Source organism: Primulina huaijiensis, chromosome 6 (assembly GCF_012295235.1).
Source record: "Primulina huaijiensis isolate GDHJ02 chromosome 6, ASM1229523v2, whole genome shotgun sequence".
NCBI classification, from domain to species: Eukaryota; Viridiplantae; Streptophyta; class Magnoliopsida; order Lamiales; family Gesneriaceae; genus Primulina; species Primulina huaijiensis.
In genome coordinates this window covers 18,311,120-18,331,732 of record NC_133311.1, presented here as the reverse complement: position 1 = coordinate 18,331,732, position 20,613 = coordinate 18,311,120, and the positions used below count along the sequence as shown (strand labels likewise).

Here is a 20,613-nt window from a genome sequence, read left to right as displayed (position 1 = left end):
ATATATCAGTATATGTATTCTACGTAGTAGAGTAAATGACTGGTGATTAGTGAGGTCATGCACTCAAAAATCAGTCAAACGATATTTAATTCAGTCACATCGAATAAAAATATAATAGAATAATAAAATGTCAGTCCAAATATTAGCTTGAGATGCTATTTGAATGAAATATAATTTTCATTTTTCCTTCTAATTTCAGCTTATGGTTAGCTTGGTCTCACATAACTATTTTATACATATATCCAAATGAGTTATTTCTTTAATAGAATGAGTTGATTTGTGTAATTATCGGAATTGTCCTTCCATCTATTAATCGTATATTGGTTTTTACTAACTTTAATATTGTCTTGTGTATTATTGTATAACTAATATATATTATATTATATATTATAATCATTACATCGTATAAGTTTTGCAAATCGATTTAAGGAAAAAAAACATTCCAAACAAATGTATACATGTTTATTTTCTGAAATAATTTAACCATCCACTTTAAAAAATCAATTTAATAGTATTATTATTTTAAAAATTAACAACAACAAAATTTAACAGATAAAATCGTTTTTCATCTTCATGATTACACCAAGTGCTTTAATGTAACACATATAAATATGCCAAGTGCTAAATAGATTATTATAAAGATTTCACTATATTCAAATATTCATAAACAAATCAAAACATATTCAATTATCATAAGTTTTGTAACGTATAATTAATAAAAATCCATTATATATTTAATTATATATCACATAATTAGTCTAACGAAGATAATAATTGAGGTAGTTGAAGAGAAAAATAGCTAATATTAATTAAATAAATAGAAATTACTTCAAAGCCAATAGTTAATATCATTTGTCACGATGATTATTAATAATTTTAAATCAGATTCAATCATATACGGCAGACCATGCACTCACTTCACTAGCCAAAGAAAAGTTTTACACGTCCGTAATAAAGACATACTAATAATGACAAATCTTGATGTGATGCTGATTGATATGTTCCAACATGATCAAAAAAATAGTAATCAAAGTATTTATTATTCGACAAAGATATCAAATTTCAACAAGACGTAACTCAAAACCTATTCGAAAGTTAACTTTAATAAATGTACAATTGACTACTTTTTAAATGTTATATTTCTTTAAAACAAATAATAGCATTATTTCGGGCCACCAGTTATGTACTAACAATATAAATATGATATTGCAAGAAACTATGGTACATGGCTTGATTTTTTCAAATGTTATTCAACATTTGAGCAGCTTTTAAAGTGTAACAAAAGTTACTTATATGAAATTCAATCGTTAAGGAAATAAATTCTTGTTATCCAAATGTAAACTCGAATATTGAGTTGATAATGCGAAAATAAACTTTAGTCACCGAGTTGCAAAAATCCAAATTTAGGCAAACTTAATTCTCGCTTCAGAGAATTTGATTATTTAGCAAGTAATTCAAATTACACTAATGACCAAAGCATGTTTCCATTTTATTTATTTTGATATTTACGTATATTTTTTTAATCGAATAATATAATTATGCACATATATCATTGACATCATCAAGAAGATTTGATCATTAAATAATTTTCAAAAACAAGATGACATTGCTATTCACCGGAGGGAAGTAGTTTTGTGCAACACTTTGTGAAGCTGAATATCGAGATCATCCCAAGGTATTGCAACTATAATTAACTTTACATGCTTAAAAATATTTAATTATTTTGTATATTTTATCACAATTAATTTTTCAAGTACAAGATAATAATGTTGGTTCAAGATGAAAATAAAATAGCTAGAGTGACGTTGTTCGAAGAGGTTACTGAGACATTTATTGGTTGCTCTATAAAAAAATAATTGACATGCATACTAAGGTGAATTAAAATATTTATTTGAATAATATTATAATAATCCAATACATATTGACAATAAATACAAATTTTATATTGCATAAAAAAAGTAATTTGGAGCATTTAACAATATTTGATCAACCAAGAAAATAAGATCACAATTCTCTTTTCAAATTTGACAAGTCTGTCTCGACTAAAAATGGAATAACAACAATAATTGTAGATGGATTTGAGAAACCACAACTCAAGAAAAATACTGATAAGAAAACAAAAACCTGAAACATCAATGAAATACAAAATGAAGATAAGAAAAGAACGAACACAAAAGAAAGGGTAAAACAAGTACAACATGAAGATAAGAAGACAACAAACACTAAGGAAATGACAAAACCACAGAAAAAGAAACAAAATTCAACATGTTTCAAAGGAGAAACCATAAAAATTCAAGATAATGAAAAAATAGATGATTTCAATAATATGATGAGTAAACTTAGACAAAACAGTCACGCAGAGATGACCCAAAAATTGAAAATTAAATAAGAAAAAATTTGATAATGCTTTTTTATATTATGAATTTCAATAGAAAATTGTTCTTTCGATTTCATGCAATATAAGTGTTTTATGTTCACTTACTCGTTACAACGTTTATTCACCACATGCAACGCACGTGTTACTTGCTAGTCTTAATAAAAATATGTCGGTGAGAATCTGAGTGTACATTTGTTTGGGGCAAAAAAAAAAAAAAAGGTGCCCCAAATCTTAAATCAGCAAATCTTTTAGGTCTAGTCACATATAAGTCTGTGCAGAAATTATATATGATTTTTATATATTTTAAATTAATAAATAAATAAAATATGTGAGAAATATTCGAACCGACGAATATAATATAATATAACAAAAATGTTTTCAGTAGAACCTGGAAGACCAAATAATATAAATTGGTGGCCAACAAAGAATATACTTGCACATATGCACTCCTTATGACTCATGCCTCAACAACTTTAGCAGCCAACGCCACTATTCTGTGTTCGGATAATTTTATAAATTTATCGATTTTCATTCTTTTGTCTAATTTGAGATTATATAATGTGCAAATTGGATTTCAGTCCTCAGGACAAACGTATACAACGATTTAGCTTTCGTGTCTGAAAAACTTAATGTACATGTTCAAGTTGAGTCACTTGGTGCTGATAATTTTTAAACCAGTGCTTTAATTCTAATGTTATGTATAGGCTCACAGACTGAATGTTAAGTTTCTTAAATATAAGGTTCATTTATATGATGCTTAGATAGGCAACTCCGTGTATGATCAAAAGAGAAAATTATATTTTTGGTTATGTGTTTAACATTTTCCCTATTTCTAGTAATTTTTTTTTTATTGTAGTTTAACTTTTTGGTTAGATAGACAACCCTGTGTATCTAACCGACCATCAAAAGAATAATCAACACTATACATAACATATGCATCGCAATCTTAACTTATAACAATGACAAAAACTTGTGGGAGACGGTCTCACGTGTCGTATTCTGTGAGATGGATATCTTATTTGAGTCATCCATGAAAAAGTATTACTTTTTATTGTGGATATCGGTAGGGTTAACCCGTCTCACAGATAAAAATTCGTGAGACCGTCTCACAAGAGACCTCCTCAATAAGAATATGTGCCTAATTGATTAGTTAGATTTTAGTTATTCATCATTGTCAAAAGTTGATAAATAACATAAAATTCTAGTTATTTTGGAAAATTATGCCTAACATAACAATAAGGTGATTTTGTAAATTTAAAACCAACTATAAAAACTAATTTTGATATGTCGTTTGAATTTTTTGTTATTGCAAAAGACTCTTTATCCACCTAAATATAACTTCAAACTTTCATTTTAAACTAAGTGAAAAAAACTTCATTCCCTATTTTTTAAGGACCACATGCATCGTGTGTGTCACAACCAACGTGTATAAATGATTTCCAAGACAAATTTGAATCTAAATGATTTCTATACGAGCTTAAATATGATTTTTAAATTTTATATTTTATAAATATACCTAAAATTTACACAAGCTCACAAGTTCAAACCCGAATTCAAGCCTTTGCTAAATAGTTTCAATAATAAAATCTGAACCAAATAATATATCACGCTCGAATGCAAACTCAAAGCGAAGGTAATTATTTTTTGCTCTTGGCATATGTTAAAATGGTTTCGTGTTTTTCAAAACGTAGTTGATAGGATGAGATATAGCGGTTTAGGCGGGGATGTCAAACTCAATATTTATTCGTACTTGATCTTACGATGGAAGCTAGAAAAGTGTGAGATTGTATTATGTTGAGCTCAAAAGGTGATGCTTTCACCATCATTATGATCCGGGAACGCAACACATCTGAAAACTTTACATTTTGAACACAACACGCTTCCAATCTGCACAATTTTTACAAAATAATCAACACTATCGAACCCGGAAGGCATTTTGTGGCTATATAGAAATAACATTTGAAATATAGGAACGCAGGCAGGATTAAAGGACAAAATATGTACAAAAGAATACAAATTTGGCGATTGCTTACAGATTTACAAGCTGGGCAACGGCGGTAAATCCGGTTACTCTCGGCAGTTTTCACATTGGTTTTTTGCCCTTTACAAAACTCACAAAGCAGCCACCCTCTTCCACTGCAAGATTCACACATAATCCCAGAATCCAACTTTTCCAAGCAAAACAAAAACCAACAGAATGTCAAAATCAATGGGAAAACCCGAATAGAAGGGCGAGTTCGGAATCAAAGAAACACCAACGAACAAGAACACAATAGCTCAAATCCAAACAAGTGAAACTTTAGAGCAAGAATTTGTGTACTGTTACTTGTTGTTGGACGGGAACGCATCCAACCGGTCTAAGGTCGAGACGGGCTTTTGAGTTGGATGGCGATGGCTTACTGCTGCAGGGGAAGTTGAGCTTCAAATTACAACTGGAATGGGCCGAAGCAACAGCCATTTTCATAGCAACTGCCATTGCCTATTCTCCGTCAAGAATTCCACCACAGCTACCATATCCATACATTTATCACCTTTGTGGGGTCCAAATCTGCCGCAAAATCATATCTTTTATCAAAAAATTGTCAGACCACAAGTCCACAACCCAACTTGTGGCTCTAAATTTAAGATCAAATAGCGTAAGATTCACTTAAAATTCTTCAACGTTAACCAGTTTTGCCGCTGATTAAACATTTAAACGCAACCTTAAATCTTGCACAAAAGTTCTTTGAGTATAATAAATAGCAAACATGGCCGAATCCATGCGAGCAGGGCAGAAGACTGAAGACGTAATGATATTCTTGAAAATGTAATCGTTCAACAAGGTTTTAAAATTTTAGCAATTTTAATGAATAGGGTAGATCGTGATCCGATTTTGAAACCAAATAAATGGAGGCACTTCATTTTTTTTTTATGACAATAAAACTCGTATGACTGCGTATTGACAACTTTTGACCTTTCCTGTGGATGCAAACAGCTTAAATAGAAGATGTGCCATGCTCTAAAACACACAAAAAACATTCACTGTCTCCCTCGTTCATGTTTTCTTTCTCCTGTTTGCACACTGCGCATGCTACTTGTGATTCTGTGTGATATGCAGATAAAGTTCACGTACTATTTCGTTCTCCAGTGTGGTGATTTGTGCAACGTTGCTACTTGTTTGCCCATTGTATCATGATAAATAGTTGTCCGGCTAAATCTTCGAAGGACATATCGAAGGTGATGAATCTGTTTCAAGGTTACAGACCTCGATTTGATTTACCGTTTCCTTGTTATTCTTTTATATATGATATTCATATTTTCAATAGTATACTTATTTCGTTTAATGATTTATCTTTACGAGATTGTTTTCATTCACTGCTTTTTAATCGCGATCTTCATATTTTCGCTTTTACCATTTTGGCTAACAGTGAAGCAATGCAAAGTACTACCCACCAAAGATGCTGCTCCATTTGCACATCCAAACAGAACTGAGAGAGAGGGTTGCTTCTTAATTGTTGTAATTTTTCTTATCGTGTAGAAATTGAATTTTAGTTTTCTCAAGAATCTATAATTTCTCCAAAGTTTCCAAAAAAAATGTAGCAGTTTCAGTCTAATGCAATTGGTAAAAAAGCTCCCAAGAAAATTTGGATCATGTTAAGCTCATAAATCCTCTCTCTACTGTCATTTATATTTACATATGTTGTTAGTGAGCATTGGAGTAGAGATGGAGAGAAAAAGGGCCAGTATTTTGGTTATTAAATAATCAAACGTAGTATCCATTGTTCTCAACGTACACGAGCAAACTTGCAAAGAATCGTAAACTTATCCATAAACCAAGGTTGAACTGCATATTTACCTATGCATTGTGCAAAAAGAATGTAAAGACTAAAAGGCAGTCGGCGTCTACTAGTTTCTCAAAATTTCATGCCTTTGAAAACGAGAAATCGTCATCAGTCATTGTTCTAGAAGAATACATATCAACTTCGCTTGCGTAAGATGAAAAGTCATCATCGCTATCCTTTTCCTTCAACTCTTCTATTTTCTCAACGGCCTCCTTCAAATCCCATCTTTTATCCACATCCCAATCGCAGCAGCACATTCCAATTTTGAGTAGTCGAAGCATCTGCCCTTCACCACGTCTTGCTAAATTCATGTCCTTATCGAACACCTCACCTGTCCACTCTTCTCTCACAACAGAGTTAACCCACGTAGCCAAGTCTGCGCTAGGTCCTTTGCCTTGTTTGAGATAGTTTGCAGGAAACTTGCCTGTCAGCAACTCGAGAATGAGAATTCCGAGGCTCCAAACGTCAGTCTTCCTCGTTACACGGTCATTTTGAGAGGATTCTGGTGACTTGTATGCTACCATAAATTTTTGAGCATGATCCTTGTTGATTACTGGTACTAGTGCATAGTCAGCTAGAAGGGGTTCAAATGTGCTGTCTAGTAGGACATTTGACGATTTTAGATGGCCGTGAGGAAGACTTAATGTGGGAAGTTCCTCATAGAGGTACGCCAATCCTCTTGAAACACCTTTGATGATTCTTAAGCGTGTTGGCCAATCAAGACCTGGTTGGTTCGGGCCCCTTTTGCCTTCTCAAGAGAATTCAAACACGTTAAGATCATGTAACAAATACCACCTTTTTAAAAATGAAATGTGATTTCTGTGTTTTGTATATTTTCATTCTCTCAGGTTATAATAGATACATCCAAACAAAAAATCTGGAGATGAAAGACTTACTGTGAAGATGACTAGCCAAACTCCCATTTTCTGCAAAATCAGCGATCAAAAGCTTTTCTTCTTTCCTGTGATAGAAAGCAACCAAAGGCAACAAATTAGGGTGTGACAGCCTTCCTAGCTTTCTCATATGTTCTTGAAAGTCTTCTTTTCCGACATTGCTCATTTGTCTGAATCTCCTTACAACATAAGTTTGGCCGCTAAAAAGCACGGCTTTATAAGACGAGCCAAAGCTTCCACTCCCCAACACTTCAGCGGATGCCCTTAGCAACTCTTCCAACTCGAATCTTTGTATATTGTTTCTGACAAATTGTAGTTTTCCATGTTCACTGTTCTTGAATGCCCCACTCTGGCTAGAAAGTGGATCTTCTCTGTGGGATTTGTCTATTGATTTTTGGTATTTCAGCGGCTTTATACGCCTGCTGAATATGAGGAAAAATATGATAATGGCAGCTAATGCAATTCCCACTGCAACCGCAATGATTAAGCCGATTTTCCAGGTCAATTTCTTTGGTTTGCAAATGTCTAATGGCATACCACATAGCTTATTTCCTGACAGATAAAACAGACCCCAAAATACAGAAAATGAGTGAGCGAGTAAATTTTATTGCATGGCGCGCGATATTTGGGAGAGAGATGGTCTTTCTATAATCTAAGTAATGTTCTTTCTTACAATAAAAAAGGTGTTATTTCTAACGTTATCACACGATCAACGTAGAAATAGTAAAATGTAATTAATTATATAATAACGTTATGCGCCAAACTCTTGAATTTAGTTCAAATGATTATTTACGTGAGTGGACCGTCTCACGGATCTTAATCTGTGAGACGGGTCAACCCTACCCATATTCACAATATAAAGTAATAATCTTAGCATAAAAAGTAATACTTTTTCATGGATGACCCAAATAAGAGATCCGTCTCACAAATACGACCCGTGACCGTCTCACACAAATTTTTGCCTATTTAGGTAGTGCTTGATGAATTTGAAATGACTAATTTCAAATTTCTTGACTCCCTGGATGAACAAATTTGAAATGAATTTAATCAACTTTATATCACGTTATGCAATTTTAATAATAATAATTGTCGTGAATTTCAAATAAGCCAGAATGAGTATCATTTAAAATCATCCAAATCACGGGTTGCAGTCCTTCCCTGCACTCCTAATAGAAAACAGATTAGCAAGACCAATAATAAGCGACTTCATCAGTAGCATATGAACAACGTGCATGTCAGTTACAGTTCTTAAAGAACATAACTAAAAAGTTGAAAACAAAGCTACAAAAAATATTTTGTACAACCGTTATCTAATATTTTAATACCTCTTCCGAATTAGAAGCCCCTTTTGATATTAACTTAAAAAGCTAGCAGTAATCCGATAACTGATTTCGATATTTAGACCAATTCTGATTATCAAACTAAATTGGAGATAAAAACAAGTCGAGAACCTTGGAATCAACTTCGAAAATAATCAAAAAAGTTAACTATATGATCAAGAAACTTAGCGACGTGATATAAAATCGATATAGACGCGACAAGGATTATCAAAATCAAGAAAGAATGAATGTCGAAAATTACCATAAAATGAGCTTGCATTCTGGCTGCGAAGTGTAGCAGGTATAGATCCCTCTAGCTTATTGTAAGAAAAATTTACTGTCAAATTCTCCTGCCAAAAATCCGGTATTTCCCCTTCAAACTGATTACTCTGAAGCTGCAAATCCACAAGCCTTGGCAGTTGAAGCAAAGACATAGGAATGTTTCCGGCGAATTCATTATTTCCTAACACCACTCTCCTCATACCCTTCAACCCTGAAAAAGCTTTATCCGGTATTTCACCGTTGAATTTGTTATTTGCCAAATACAAACTTCTCAGTTTTTGAAGCTTGTTTAAATCACTTGGAAACGGCCCTGAAAAACTGTTGTTCATGACGCTTAGGCTGGTAAATGATGACAAGTTTGATAGGGATTCTATGTCGATTTTTCCTCCAAGCCCCATCCCTTCGAGTCTCAATCCTGTTAAAACACCATGTGTGCAAACACAGCCAATCCAAATAGGAGAACACAGGTTAGCAACTGGTTCTTTCCAATCACTCAGCATGTTGGCATTGGTTAGCGATTCTTTGAACTTGAGGAGGGAATTAGACGTGTCCGTCTCATCACCTGATGATGGTATAACACAAAGTAGCACGACGCAAAACACAACCAAACAATAACGAGTGTTACGATCCATGATCATTATTCGAGAGTTCAACACTTGATTATGTATAATAATGATCTTGAAGGAATCTCTTGGTTGAAGAAATGTTGAAATTGTATGAATGTCTAAAAATGTTTTGGCATAGTTTCTTGAAATGGTGATTGATTGTTTGAGGAAGGCATGTTGGATGATTTGAAGATGACAAAGGGAGATATGTTCGGATTGTGAGATTGACAAAGTTTGCCATATTTAAAGGGATTAGCTGTGTTTTGGCCGGCTTTATTTTTGTATTTATTTTTTTGTATTTTTGGGAATTAAGTAGATTATATTTCTTGCTTGGGTGGTCATTACTAGCAAGAATATTATGTGGGATTTTGACCTTTTTCTTGTAAACAATGTTTCAGTTGTCACCTTTTATTGATTCTGCAATTAATGAAATAGAGAAAAAGAGTAGTGTCAAGTCTTTTTTCTAATTTCATTAAAATGCAAATTTCTCATTGGAAAATTTGAATAATCCTTCTTCACTTTGTTTTTTTGACAGATATCTACTTTAATTGAAAAAATAAATAAAATTTATGCGTAATATTTAAAATTTTATAAACTCTTTAGCCATTAAAATCGTTTTGCAGGAGCCACATGCATTTTATTAGTGTCAACGTAAGTACGTAACTCATATAAGAAACTAATTATGTTACCAATGTGCTCCAATTTTGCGTAAATCATGGGGCTGTCCATGAGCTGTATGTGTCCTTTTCTTCTTTATTATTTTACTAAATTGGGTCTTTTTTTTCAATAGAGTTCCAAAAGGGGTCATTAAATGCACTAACATTTATTATTATTATTAATAATTTGTTGTCATCGTCAAGTCCGCATAACACAAATTGTCAGGTACTATCATTTCTACGTTTTTATTCGTAAAATTGGTCAATCATATTCATATTGATATTTTATATGATATGATGTATGTTTGATCCAATGATTATATTAGATAACTATATTTTATACGATATGATCATCTTCAATATATTCCGCATGAGATGAATATAATCCAATGATTTATATTAGATAACTATATTTTACACGATATGATGTATGTTTGATCAAGAAATTGCCATGAGAGGTGGGAAGAAGGAAAACTAAATCATGAAAAAAAGAAGAAGAGAGAATTGTGCAAATGATTACAATTACAATTTGATTAACTTGTAAACGATCAAGAATCAAGAAAATGGACAATAGTTCGTTATTCAAGAATGATTCCTATATTTAAAAAAAATTTAAGGTAAATATAATCTTGAAGAGGGTAAATCAAAAGTCACTTGTATCATGATTCTTCGAGTTCTAAGAAATATCTTGTTATGAAGAATTAATAAGGATTATTTATTAATAAAACATTAAAAGACTTGAAGATCATCTTTATAATATTCTTGGAGAATGTTTCTGAAAAGCTTTATAGACTAAATTGATCTTTTGCCGCCTTTACAAAACGCAAGAAAACTAAGAAACAATCCCTCACGATAACATCATTTGCATTGTTCAACCAGATCAGAAAAATCCTTCAGGGTTCTCGAAATCTTTTCGAGATAAATGATAAGCGTATCGCCCTGTTGTCTCGTTAAATCCGTTTCTACAGTCTCAGCATTTTTTACATCAGACAATTTGTAATCTCTGTTGTCAGCAATGTCACATTCAAGTATCGCATTTATCTGTAATGCATTTTCTCAAAGGATTAATTTGCTCCTTCGTTTCTGCAGTGCTCTCCTTGAGTAAACTTTCAATGTTGCTGTTTTTGTTTTCCAACTTCCCATTTATGTTGCACGAGTCTTCAAGCTTTATCTTTGGGCTAGTGAAGTATCCCCATGGATTTACCTTTTCAATTCTTCGTTTTTGGCGCTTCATCCTCCGCTTTTGTTTCTTGGAACCTTAGTCATATGAAAAAACACTTAAGACTCAGCATGTGCTATGTGACTATAAGAATGCAGTTTTCTTGGTTCTTTGATCAATATTCACTTAAGCGTCACAGTTTTTCACAAGGTATAACAAAGCTCAATCTTGATAAACATGCTAATCGGAAAGGTCATTGGTCAGCAAGATCAAATTCAGAACAAGGATATCTTGCGACTGTATTCCACCCATCCTGCATCAGTTTGTGGCAATGATTTGATACAAGGTTTACAAGAATATGTAACGGATTTTAACAACTTGAATCGATATTTTCGTAAACAGAGAAATAGTTTCTGGGGGAATCCTTCCTGTAGTGTGTCACTAGCAATGGCCACGCCCTTGACTGGAACAACCTTGTTCTTTTTGTCACCCATGAGAAAATGATGTTCCCCTCATATAATACAGCGACCAGGATTGCAAGCAAGGGGAAGAATGTTTCTCCAAAGGTTCGACTCCAGACAAGATAAGGAACAAGTACTAATTAGGACCAGCCCCTTTGGAGTGCATGGCTACTCAAATAGCAACAGCATTTGGCCCTTGTGGAAACAACAGGGGTTATCTCTTCCTTTTGGAGAAGGCCATGTTTCGATTCAGTGTATTTTAAAAAACAAGTCTGCAACGTTTTGAGGTTATGAATATGAGCAGGCCATGAAGATGAGTATGTGATTGAGCTTGCAAATGAAGTAAGAAAGATACTTGTTGGGTTGCAGAAGGAGAAGTTGATCGGTGGATTGCCTAAACCAATTGCAATTGCCTTGGATTCTTGAGATTTGACTCTCAACAACAAATTTATTCTTCTCTAACAAAATTTGTAGCTTTTGGATTTGTCACCTTTTTTCTCTTAGATTTACTTCATTTCTCACCACATAATTCATATATGAGAGTAAGCTTTGTAACACTCGGCATATTGAAATATTCATCCTTGTAATTTTCTTCGTATCGAGTTTATTTCATCATAGTGAGCTCATTAAGACAAAGTGGCACTCTTTTTTCTTGATCACAGAGGATTGGATAATTTAACAGAAAAACATATACTTGGTGCACACACAGACACTTCATTTGTAACAGTTATTGTCAATTATAAGTTCAACCATTTGCTACACTCAATTGAAGAAAATAGGGGATGTCTAATGATGATACTTCTGGCCTTTGAGAATAGTCCAAGCCCTGAAAAATCATATGATGAACTATATATTTGGAATAATCTGCCAGATCTCACTATTTTTTTAAATCTAAAATAACTGTGAATTTAAAAAATAAGCTAAAACAAAATACAAACCTGTAAAGTTGCTCGATGAGTACAACTAAAGCAACTTCATGATTCAAGACTAGGGATGATAGCTTGATTGATACGTCGGCCCTCTCTTTTAACTGTCTTCCATGGCCATAAGGTCCTCCAATGCAGAACACGATGCTAGAAGCTCCCTGCTCCACACAAGAGGGGAACAGAATAGTTTCCGAATATGAGCATTTCGTGTCCCATACGAGCATTTGATGTACATATTAACTTGTAATGAACTCGTAAAAGAAAGATATGTTGAGGCAGTTCATACCGTGTTTCCAGCATCCCCAATGAGAGAAGCCATTTGTTCAGATCCCATGTCGGCTCCGTGCTCGTCTAACATTACAACCTGCAGTGAAAAGTAAACTAGCAACATAAATTTCACAATGATGATAAAATCTTCAAATCAGTCACGCTTGTTCAATGCATAGCTTGCCCGACTAAGATACACACGTATGCCTTGGATTCCATTCTTGAGGGAGTCTGTTGCATTGCTCAGACAAATTGGGATCATGTGATGCTAAAATCTAATTGTTCCCTTCGCATTCTTAAAACTATTTCAACACAGACTAATTTGGTGACAAGGGTTCACAAAAAGTTTTGAAAAGGGACCTCTAACAAATTACAAGATGATCAAAATCGGCAACTGTTATGTTATACCCATTCATTGGATTTGACAAGGCTTATCACAGATATATCTTCATGTTCAATCTGAGCCATCACATCCCTGATACCGAAGACAAACAAAAGTATCATAAACAAATTATATATCATTTTGAGATATTAAATAAGAGATAACCGATAGAACAACGAATCATTCAGGCATCACTAGGAGTGAGGATTATATGGAGAAAAAAGAGATACTCTAGCCTGTTTACTATATGAATCGTGCAAGTGTAACCACCTAATGGTAGTGAAATGCGTAACAAGGCTGCTCTCACACTTGTTGGGTGGTAGTTGTCGCGAACTGCTCAAGCTGCATACACACACGAACACCACCATTCGAACCTCCACAAATACTGCTTACTATCCGGTACTATTTCGATCCAAAGAACAAGAAGTTGAAGTTACACTAGTGGACTAGACAAAACAAATGGCTAAAAATTCAAGAAACAAGTAGGATTGTGGATTTTGCTTCGAGATAACTCTATTCAAAGGACAGACAGAAATATGATTTTTTTTAGAGTATTTTAGATACGTAGCCTTTCGTAAGGACAGAATATGTATAAAGAATCGAACATAATCTCATTTTTCAAACTCTCGCCGATGCTCGATTCTTCCTGAAGTAAGCAAAAACCTTATCCTAAGCTAGCTAATACGAAAACATTTGTAGAAGAGCAAAAAAAGAGAAATTCAACAAACTTGGCATTTTTAGGATTGGATTTGAGTCTAATATCCTGGACAGAGCAATAATTCTTGAGCTTCTTAATATACTCGTCAACTATAAGTTGAACTCCTGGCGACCTCTTCTTCCCCACCGTAAGGATTCGAATTGGTAGCGCTCTCTGCGAAGACAACGATGCCTTCTTCCATAAAAAAATTTTGCACAAATAATACAAAGAATGGAGCGTGAGCGCAATTACCACTGATTGGCCAGCATACTTGCACTGTTTACCTGATAGAAAAAAGACTTGACATGGGTTTTGGATTAGGTGCTTCAAAATGTGAAAAATAAGGATAAATTCTAAGAAAGAGAAGAACCTGGAGGGTAAGAATCATGGGTTTTGCTGATGGCGAAGAGGGATAATCCCATACCATAAACAAGAATTTCTTGGGATTCGAAACCGGTGATGTTTTCTAAATGAGGGGAAAATGTCAACTTTCATGGAGCAACAATTTATTTAATATATATATATATAAACCCATCTACCGTAGCTCATAAAAAAGATTGAATCTTTGAGCAGCCCAGTTCAAGATTCTTAGGTGTTTCAGTTTGGAAAAATGAGTTCTTGGGGATCAATAACTAAGTCTTACTGGAAACTAACTAAATTTCAGTTGATGAAATTTTGAAACAGAAAGTTCAATAAACTTCATTTTTGCAGGGAGAATGGATCTGGTTTGTGTGGATTTGTCATAATTATATTTTTAGATTTCACCTTATATTCATACGAGTTCTTAAAATATTATTACATTGAAGTTCTTCAGTACATGAAAGCATCTTTAGTATATAACGGATCATTCATCAAACTGTATAGTGCTGTTGAGTTGTGTCAATATCCAATCCTTTCAACTTGACCACAGATTCAACGTGCCCCTTCAGCGTATGCACCTCCCTTTGCCTGCACCACCAATTCATTGATCCATATCAGAAAGCAAAATGTGCGCTCTGACAAAAGATTATAGGAATCTGATTCAGATGCCATCCCTGAACCAGCTCAAGAAACTGTAAGATGCACCATAATATTTATAAAACTTGGTCAAAATTCGAAAACATATTGACGAGCTAGCAACTTCTGCACGTCGTTTGGCTTGCTCCGCAATCTCGGAAAGCTCCATGTAGCTACTTTTGTCAGCAAAAATGTTTGAAATTTCCCACGGTTGAAGACCATGAAGAGTCCTCTGTGCAGCTGCCCATTGTGCTTGTCGTTCTTCTATGCCATAGTGGGACTTCGTTGTAAAGGTAGTCTATCAACAGATTCAATCAAATATTAGTTAAAATGGAATCAAGAAAGTTCAGTTTCGGATATTGGATGATTATTGTATTGAAAATGCATAACTTTCTTCATAGTTGTTGTATTGCACCGTGCCTAGCCACTGTTAATCATAGATTTAAGGGTTTTTTTGTGGTATGGGAACTCGCAACCGTTATCTTTTGGTACGTACAAACTGGATAAACCACCGAACTAACGCAATAGCTTGCAAACCACGCTAGTCAGATAAACAATACTAGACAAAACCTTGTATGACAAGCTCGTCTTATCAGACTTTCATTTAGGGCTAGATTTAAGGGCTTTTGATTAGGGATATGAGTCTTCAAGGTAGTCGCTGGAATAGTCATTGAGCATATTCTCTACCAAAGAGAACAAAAATGTAATCCACAAACAAAACAGCACACATGCTGAACTGTTAGTCAATTAGTGAAATAAATATAGGAAACTTAAAGTGCTTTTCACTAAATAGAAACTATATTTCAACTAAATGAAGCCCTAGAGGCAAGCTACGGGAGTATATCTACATCCTAAGTGCAAATAGAGCCAAACAGAGCTTAGAAACAGAAAATAGTAACTCCCAATATTGTAGTAAAAGCAGAACGTCTTGTTTCTGCTTCCAGATAAGGATAGTTCACTATAATTTGAGTCAAAGCGGCGTTGGTAATCGCCTACTGTTGGACAATTCCCCCAGGTTATTATATTGCTTCGCATGGGCGGACCCAAACGTCACGCTCTAATTTCAAGAACCAGACCCAACCCTTGAACTTCATCTGGAGTCCTTTGGTTCTCTCACCTGTTGAGCCACCCAAGGGGATCGGATGGCCCATCATATTTTGGGAAATCCAGCTTGGCATTAAACAAAGCAACCATCACCTTTTATCATAACTTTTATCATCACTGGCTTACATAATTTAATTTGATAAAAAAAAAAAAACGAATTTACAAGTTAATCACTATCATACAATGTTTCAAATTATCCATCAACTAAGCTTGTCTCAATGAGGCACGAGCCACTAAATATTAAAGGAAAAGATTCGTGGGTAAATTTTTTATCATAAAAAAACCTCTAATGCGAAAATAATAACTTATGATGCCGATTTTTTTTTTGCCTCAACCCGTGAGGGTGAAATTTGACAACCATAATATATTTAAATCCCAGAACTTTATATTCAAAGAAAGGTTCTGTATCATCCATCCATTTGCATTGTGCATAAAAAGGCAGCCGGTGGCCATATAATACAGTTTTCACCAAATGCCTGCCTAGATATCACTAAAATCCAAGAAAATAGAAACACATTTTGATTTTGTACACAGAAGGGTTCTTTTCACTAAGAAGATGGTCCCGATGGGGCTGCGGCAATCTTGCAAATGGGGCAGCAATTCTTGAGCCGCAACCACTGGTTAATGCATGTAACATGATACCCATGCTCGCATTCCACCAATGCGCCAATCTCATCCCCAAGAACAAAATCTTCCTGCAGATAATGGTTGTTTTGTGTTATAGTGCAATCTTCACACTATTTATACAGCTTTAAAATTCTAACGGTATATATTTGCTCTCCTGGAGATCTTATAATCAATTGAATAAGAGAATAGAGATCAAAGAGTAACACATGATCATACCAAGAGATTAAGCGGTTTAATCATCTAGTGTAAAATTTCAAGTTCAAGTAACTCATCTTTTTTCATATACTCTTAATCTCTGCAAACTAGCATGGAGCAGGTTAACATCTCCAAGTTTTAGATTTAAAACAAGATGTTCAAAAATTGTTCAAGTTGGATTGTCTATTCTGTTACTTTATAACACGTTTCCTCGGAGATGATGATAAGGAAAGTACAATAATCACGGTGAAATAAATAACAAAAATTGTTTACCTGACAAATACTGCATTTGATATCATCTCCATCTTCATCCAATCCAAAAGCTCGTACGCCTGATGAGGTCACCTGATATATGCTTCTCCTGAGGCACTTTGTCAGTGCCTCTTCAGGAACTGCTGTGCTCACTGAGCCTATCCTATCTTCCAGAGCTAACAGTTCCTGTCAGATGTAATGCATATTGAATTCCATTAAAACTGAGAGCAGATATCATAAAAACAACTGGGGTAACGATCTCCATGGAACAAAACTAACGACCCTTATCATTGAGATATCTCATTCAACAATGGAATTTGACAAAGTCACGGCAGAAGAACCTTAAGGCAACACCAACCTCATATGACATGTTATCAATATCCAGTCTCATCTCTCTGTGTTGGTCGTGGAAGTTCAAACTACCGAGGAGAAAACTGGTATCCAGGGCAAGGGTTTGCTATAAACGAGAAGAAAAGATCATTATTAAATATTTCAATTAGATGTTATGGAGCTAGGAAGATAAGAAACCTCATGTGTCAGTTCCTCATCTCGTTCAATCCTCTCAAGAGCTAATAATAACTGCACCATGAGTTTATAATGTTTAAAATAATTATTAGTTCGGGAAAATGAAATGTAAGCCAATTTTGATGCACAATAAGGACAATACCTCTGCGACTCCATCAATGTTGTATCGCTGTAATGCATCATGACTCATGAAATGGGTACAACCAAATTCACCCGAAGTGAGAGGTAAGGTGGATTGATAATCATCATTGCTGCTGGAAATACTATAAGAGCTTGAACCACTCATAAAACCATTGGCTGAAAAGTGCTGTGAGGAACTTGAGCCACCAATATTGATAGGTGTTCCAGATTGAGGAAACTGAGGGCTACCTGAAGCAGGTTTCCTAGCAGAGGAACTGTTCCTTATATTTGGTCTAGAAGAAAGCTTTGTCCTGTTGTTTATATTCACTCTCCTCTGAGTCCTGAAACAAATGGCACCATTGTTAACCTCACCAAAAGCACGATTACTATTTCTTGAATCACAGACGGAGTTACTACAAGTTGAAGGGGACGCATTCCCATCAACAGATGATGCAGCATTTGTTTTTCTACGAAACAAGTCGACTTCCCTTTCTGGGGTTTGCTTATTCATCAGATTCTTTCTGACTGGCTTTGAAAATGATGATGAACTTGATGGTACGACATCGGGTATGGAATTGCATTTCAGACTCCTGAGACCATACCTGCTCCCACAACCGTCCTTAGACGGGCCTTGGTATGGGCTTTTAGAAACTGCTGAAACAGAGGGAGGTAGAGCGTTTGGCTTGTGCAAACCTGATCTGATCGGAGATATTTTTTGAGGTCTAATGCTTGATGATGCACTAGAACTTCCTGTTTCGGTCAAAGTAAATTTTCCAGTTAGACTCGTGCAGGGTAAAGGCGTTGGCTCTAGAGCCTCTGAATCACCAGAAAGACCAACTTCTGATGGATAAGATTTCAATCGGGAAGACACCTTGCTGACTGAATTAGAATTCAACTCTTTTGCACTGGTTATCACAGAATTGCCCCTAGAGGAATTTCCATATGTTTTGTTCCTATTCAGAGAATGTAAAGAAGGCTTATAACATTTGGATGTATCTGAGGTTCCATGTTTTGCATTCTGACTATAATTAATTCTCCCACTGCATCCTATTCGGTAACAAAATTGAATATTTTGATCCCTTTCAGCAGCTGAATCTTTTAAGTTAACATTACATCCCTTTTTGGTTTTTGTAAGCGCACCTGCACTTCTTTTACCAGAGCATGCATCCATGGCTATTTGTTGTAGGAGATTCTATCCTGTTCCAGCAAAACACTAGCATCTTTAAAATAAATATTGGTGTGCCTACTTTAAACCACACAAAGGGGCTCTCGCATCTTGTCTGAATAGATAAAAGACGGCATAACTGGGAGAAAAATTGCTCAAAAATCACAACCATGTTGCAGTTGTAGGGCTTGTCAATGGTGAACATTACCCAAGCTTAGCTTAGAACAGTTAAAAAATTATGAGACTAAAAAGTGAGACGAAAAAAGTGAATATGCAGATTAAAGAATGAAGTATGAGCAGATTATGTAAATAGTTATAAAACACATAATTAAACAAGAACATAAGAATCATCCATGATCGCATCTTCCAGCTTGAATAGTTCCCACTCAACCAATATGTCAGCGGGTTGGGACTATTGCGCTAAACTTTAAATATTTACAAATTGGCATGTGTCAGCATCAATAGAACTTGGTTAGAACAGGAAAAATAACAAATACATTCACATGTAGAAGCTTAGCCAAAAACTAATCAACATCGTATCAAAATCCCAAAAAAAATCTACATTAAGAGTGTATCCCACATGATTAATATTTACAAACATAATCTACACAATTACACAAATGATACCACATGCTCGAGATGAGACAGAGTGGAAAGAACATGCGGCAAAGCGAGACAGAAGAGGTCATATTGTCAAAGTTGTATTCGTCTATGGAGTTTTCATAATTTAAAATTCCATGAGAAGCGGATTTCTTTCTTCTTTCCTTTAATTAAGTGAGAATTTTCGCATTATCTGATTTTATTGTTTCGTACTTTCAATTCGTGAAGAAATACACGATCAGAATCGCGCCATAACAAATTTCAAGCAAAGATGACTCTGTACTCTCTTCGATTACAGGCAAGCGACACAAGCTGGAAAAGAGAACAAAAAGTGTGTTTTTCTTCACGAAAATCATCAAACCAATACAGGAAATTGATGTAAAAACAGAATCCAGTTGATCATACAAAAGCAAAACAAATTTAAGAAACACTTAAAATTAAATCCCTCGGCAAGACAATATTGACTGCTGAGGGAAGCAGTCAAATTCCCAATTAAAAAAGAGGCCGCCAATCAATATTGCAAGACTATCAATCTTGACTCAATTACAACCAACGAAGTACAAAAAAAAAAAAAAAAAAAAAAAAAAAAAAAAAAAAAAAAAAANAACACCGATTTTTAAACAAAAGTCATGTCAAAAAATCAAACATGGACTCAAAATTTATACAACCCGAAAAAATTCAAGAAACCTTTTTTGAATAATATGGGCTCCTAAATCAAAACTTCCAAAGACACTGAATATCTGACAAGAATCAATCAAGAAAATAAACAAGAACTGATCACAGCTAAACCAAATAGATAATACAAAAAAATGAATCAAGAATCAGAACGACGACAATCAAGAAACCAAGAAAATTCAAACACCGGGATCAAAGAGCCAGCAAACTCTATATTTTCCCTCGTTTACCTTTCTTCCACCTTTTTCACAGGTATTCCCTTTTTTCACACCACCAGAAAAAAAAGAGAAAGTCCCAACAGCTACACGATTTGTAGAGGGTCTTGGCATATATTCACATAGATATACAGAAACGGCAGAGGTCTATGGTCAGATATATATATATATATATATGTACGTGAATTTATGGATAGGTATCCATATATATATATTTATCTCGTGTATAGGTATTTGTACGTATATATACGTATAATGTAAACGATCCGAGGCGAATGGGAGGCCGGGTTTTAT

The 20,613-nt window shown here is 34.6% G+C and overlaps 4 protein-coding genes across 6 annotated transcripts; all 4 read right to left on the bottom strand.

Annotated features, from left to right (window-relative positions):
* Nucleotides 1-4,147: 4,147 nt before the first annotated feature.
* On the bottom strand, nt 4,148-5,203 carry LOC140979275 (uncharacterized). Its single transcript, XM_073444618.1, has 3 exons — nt 4,704-5,203; nt 4,411-4,545; nt 4,148-4,264 (listed from the first exon to the last, which is right to left on the bottom strand). Exons 1-3 carry the CDS (start codon nt 4,851-4,853, stop codon nt 4,178-4,180), a joined length of 372 nt encoding a protein of 123 aa, XP_073300719.1. The 5' UTR covers nt 4,854-5,203; the 3' UTR covers nt 4,148-4,177.
* Nucleotides 5,204-5,668: 465 nt separating this feature from the next.
* Nucleotides 5,669-9,619, bottom strand: LOC140978877 (probable LRR receptor-like serine/threonine-protein kinase At4g31250). The gene is made up of 3 exons (XM_073444116.1): nt 8,673-9,619; nt 7,095-7,643; nt 5,669-6,946 (listed from the first exon to the last, which is right to left on the bottom strand). Exons 1-3 carry the CDS (start codon nt 9,328-9,330, stop codon nt 6,279-6,281), a joined length of 1,875 nt encoding a protein of 624 aa, XP_073300217.1. The 5' UTR covers nt 9,331-9,619; the 3' UTR covers nt 5,669-6,278.
* Nucleotides 9,620-12,239: 2,620 nt separating this feature from the next.
* Nucleotides 12,240-14,575, bottom strand: LOC140978752 (putative RNA methyltransferase At5g10620). 2 transcript variants are annotated; one of them, XM_073443966.1, is made up of 9 exons: nt 14,385-14,575; nt 14,216-14,311; nt 14,098-14,129; nt 13,877-14,019; nt 13,419-13,490; nt 13,175-13,241; nt 12,786-12,863; nt 12,512-12,657; nt 12,240-12,399 (listed from the first exon to the last, which is right to left on the bottom strand). In XM_073443966.1, exons 1-9 carry the CDS (start codon nt 14,392-14,394, stop codon nt 12,360-12,362), a joined length of 684 nt encoding a protein of 227 aa, XP_073300067.1. In that variant the 5' UTR covers nt 14,395-14,575; the 3' UTR covers nt 12,240-12,359. The 2 variants fall into 2 exon arrangements, with proteins under 2 accessions (XP_073300067.1, XP_073300069.1); XM_073443968.1 differs by lacking the exon at nt 13,419-13,490 and having other exon boundaries at nt 14,385-14,567.
* A 1,709-nt stretch (nt 14,576-16,284) lies between these two features.
* LOC140979944 (uncharacterized) lies at nt 16,285-20,613 on the bottom strand. Of its 2 annotated transcripts, XM_073445610.1 has the most exons (6): nt 20,335-20,612; nt 17,687-18,861; nt 17,548-17,598; nt 17,378-17,476; nt 17,041-17,205; nt 16,285-16,640 (listed from the first exon to the last, which is right to left on the bottom strand). In XM_073445610.1, exons 2-6 carry the CDS (start codon nt 18,833-18,835, stop codon nt 16,494-16,496), a joined length of 1,611 nt encoding a protein of 536 aa, XP_073301711.1. In that variant the 5' UTR covers nt 18,836-18,861; nt 20,335-20,612; the 3' UTR covers nt 16,285-16,493. The 2 variants fall into 2 exon arrangements, with proteins under 2 accessions (XP_073301711.1, XP_073301710.1); XM_073445609.1 differs by having other exon boundaries at nt 17,687-20,613.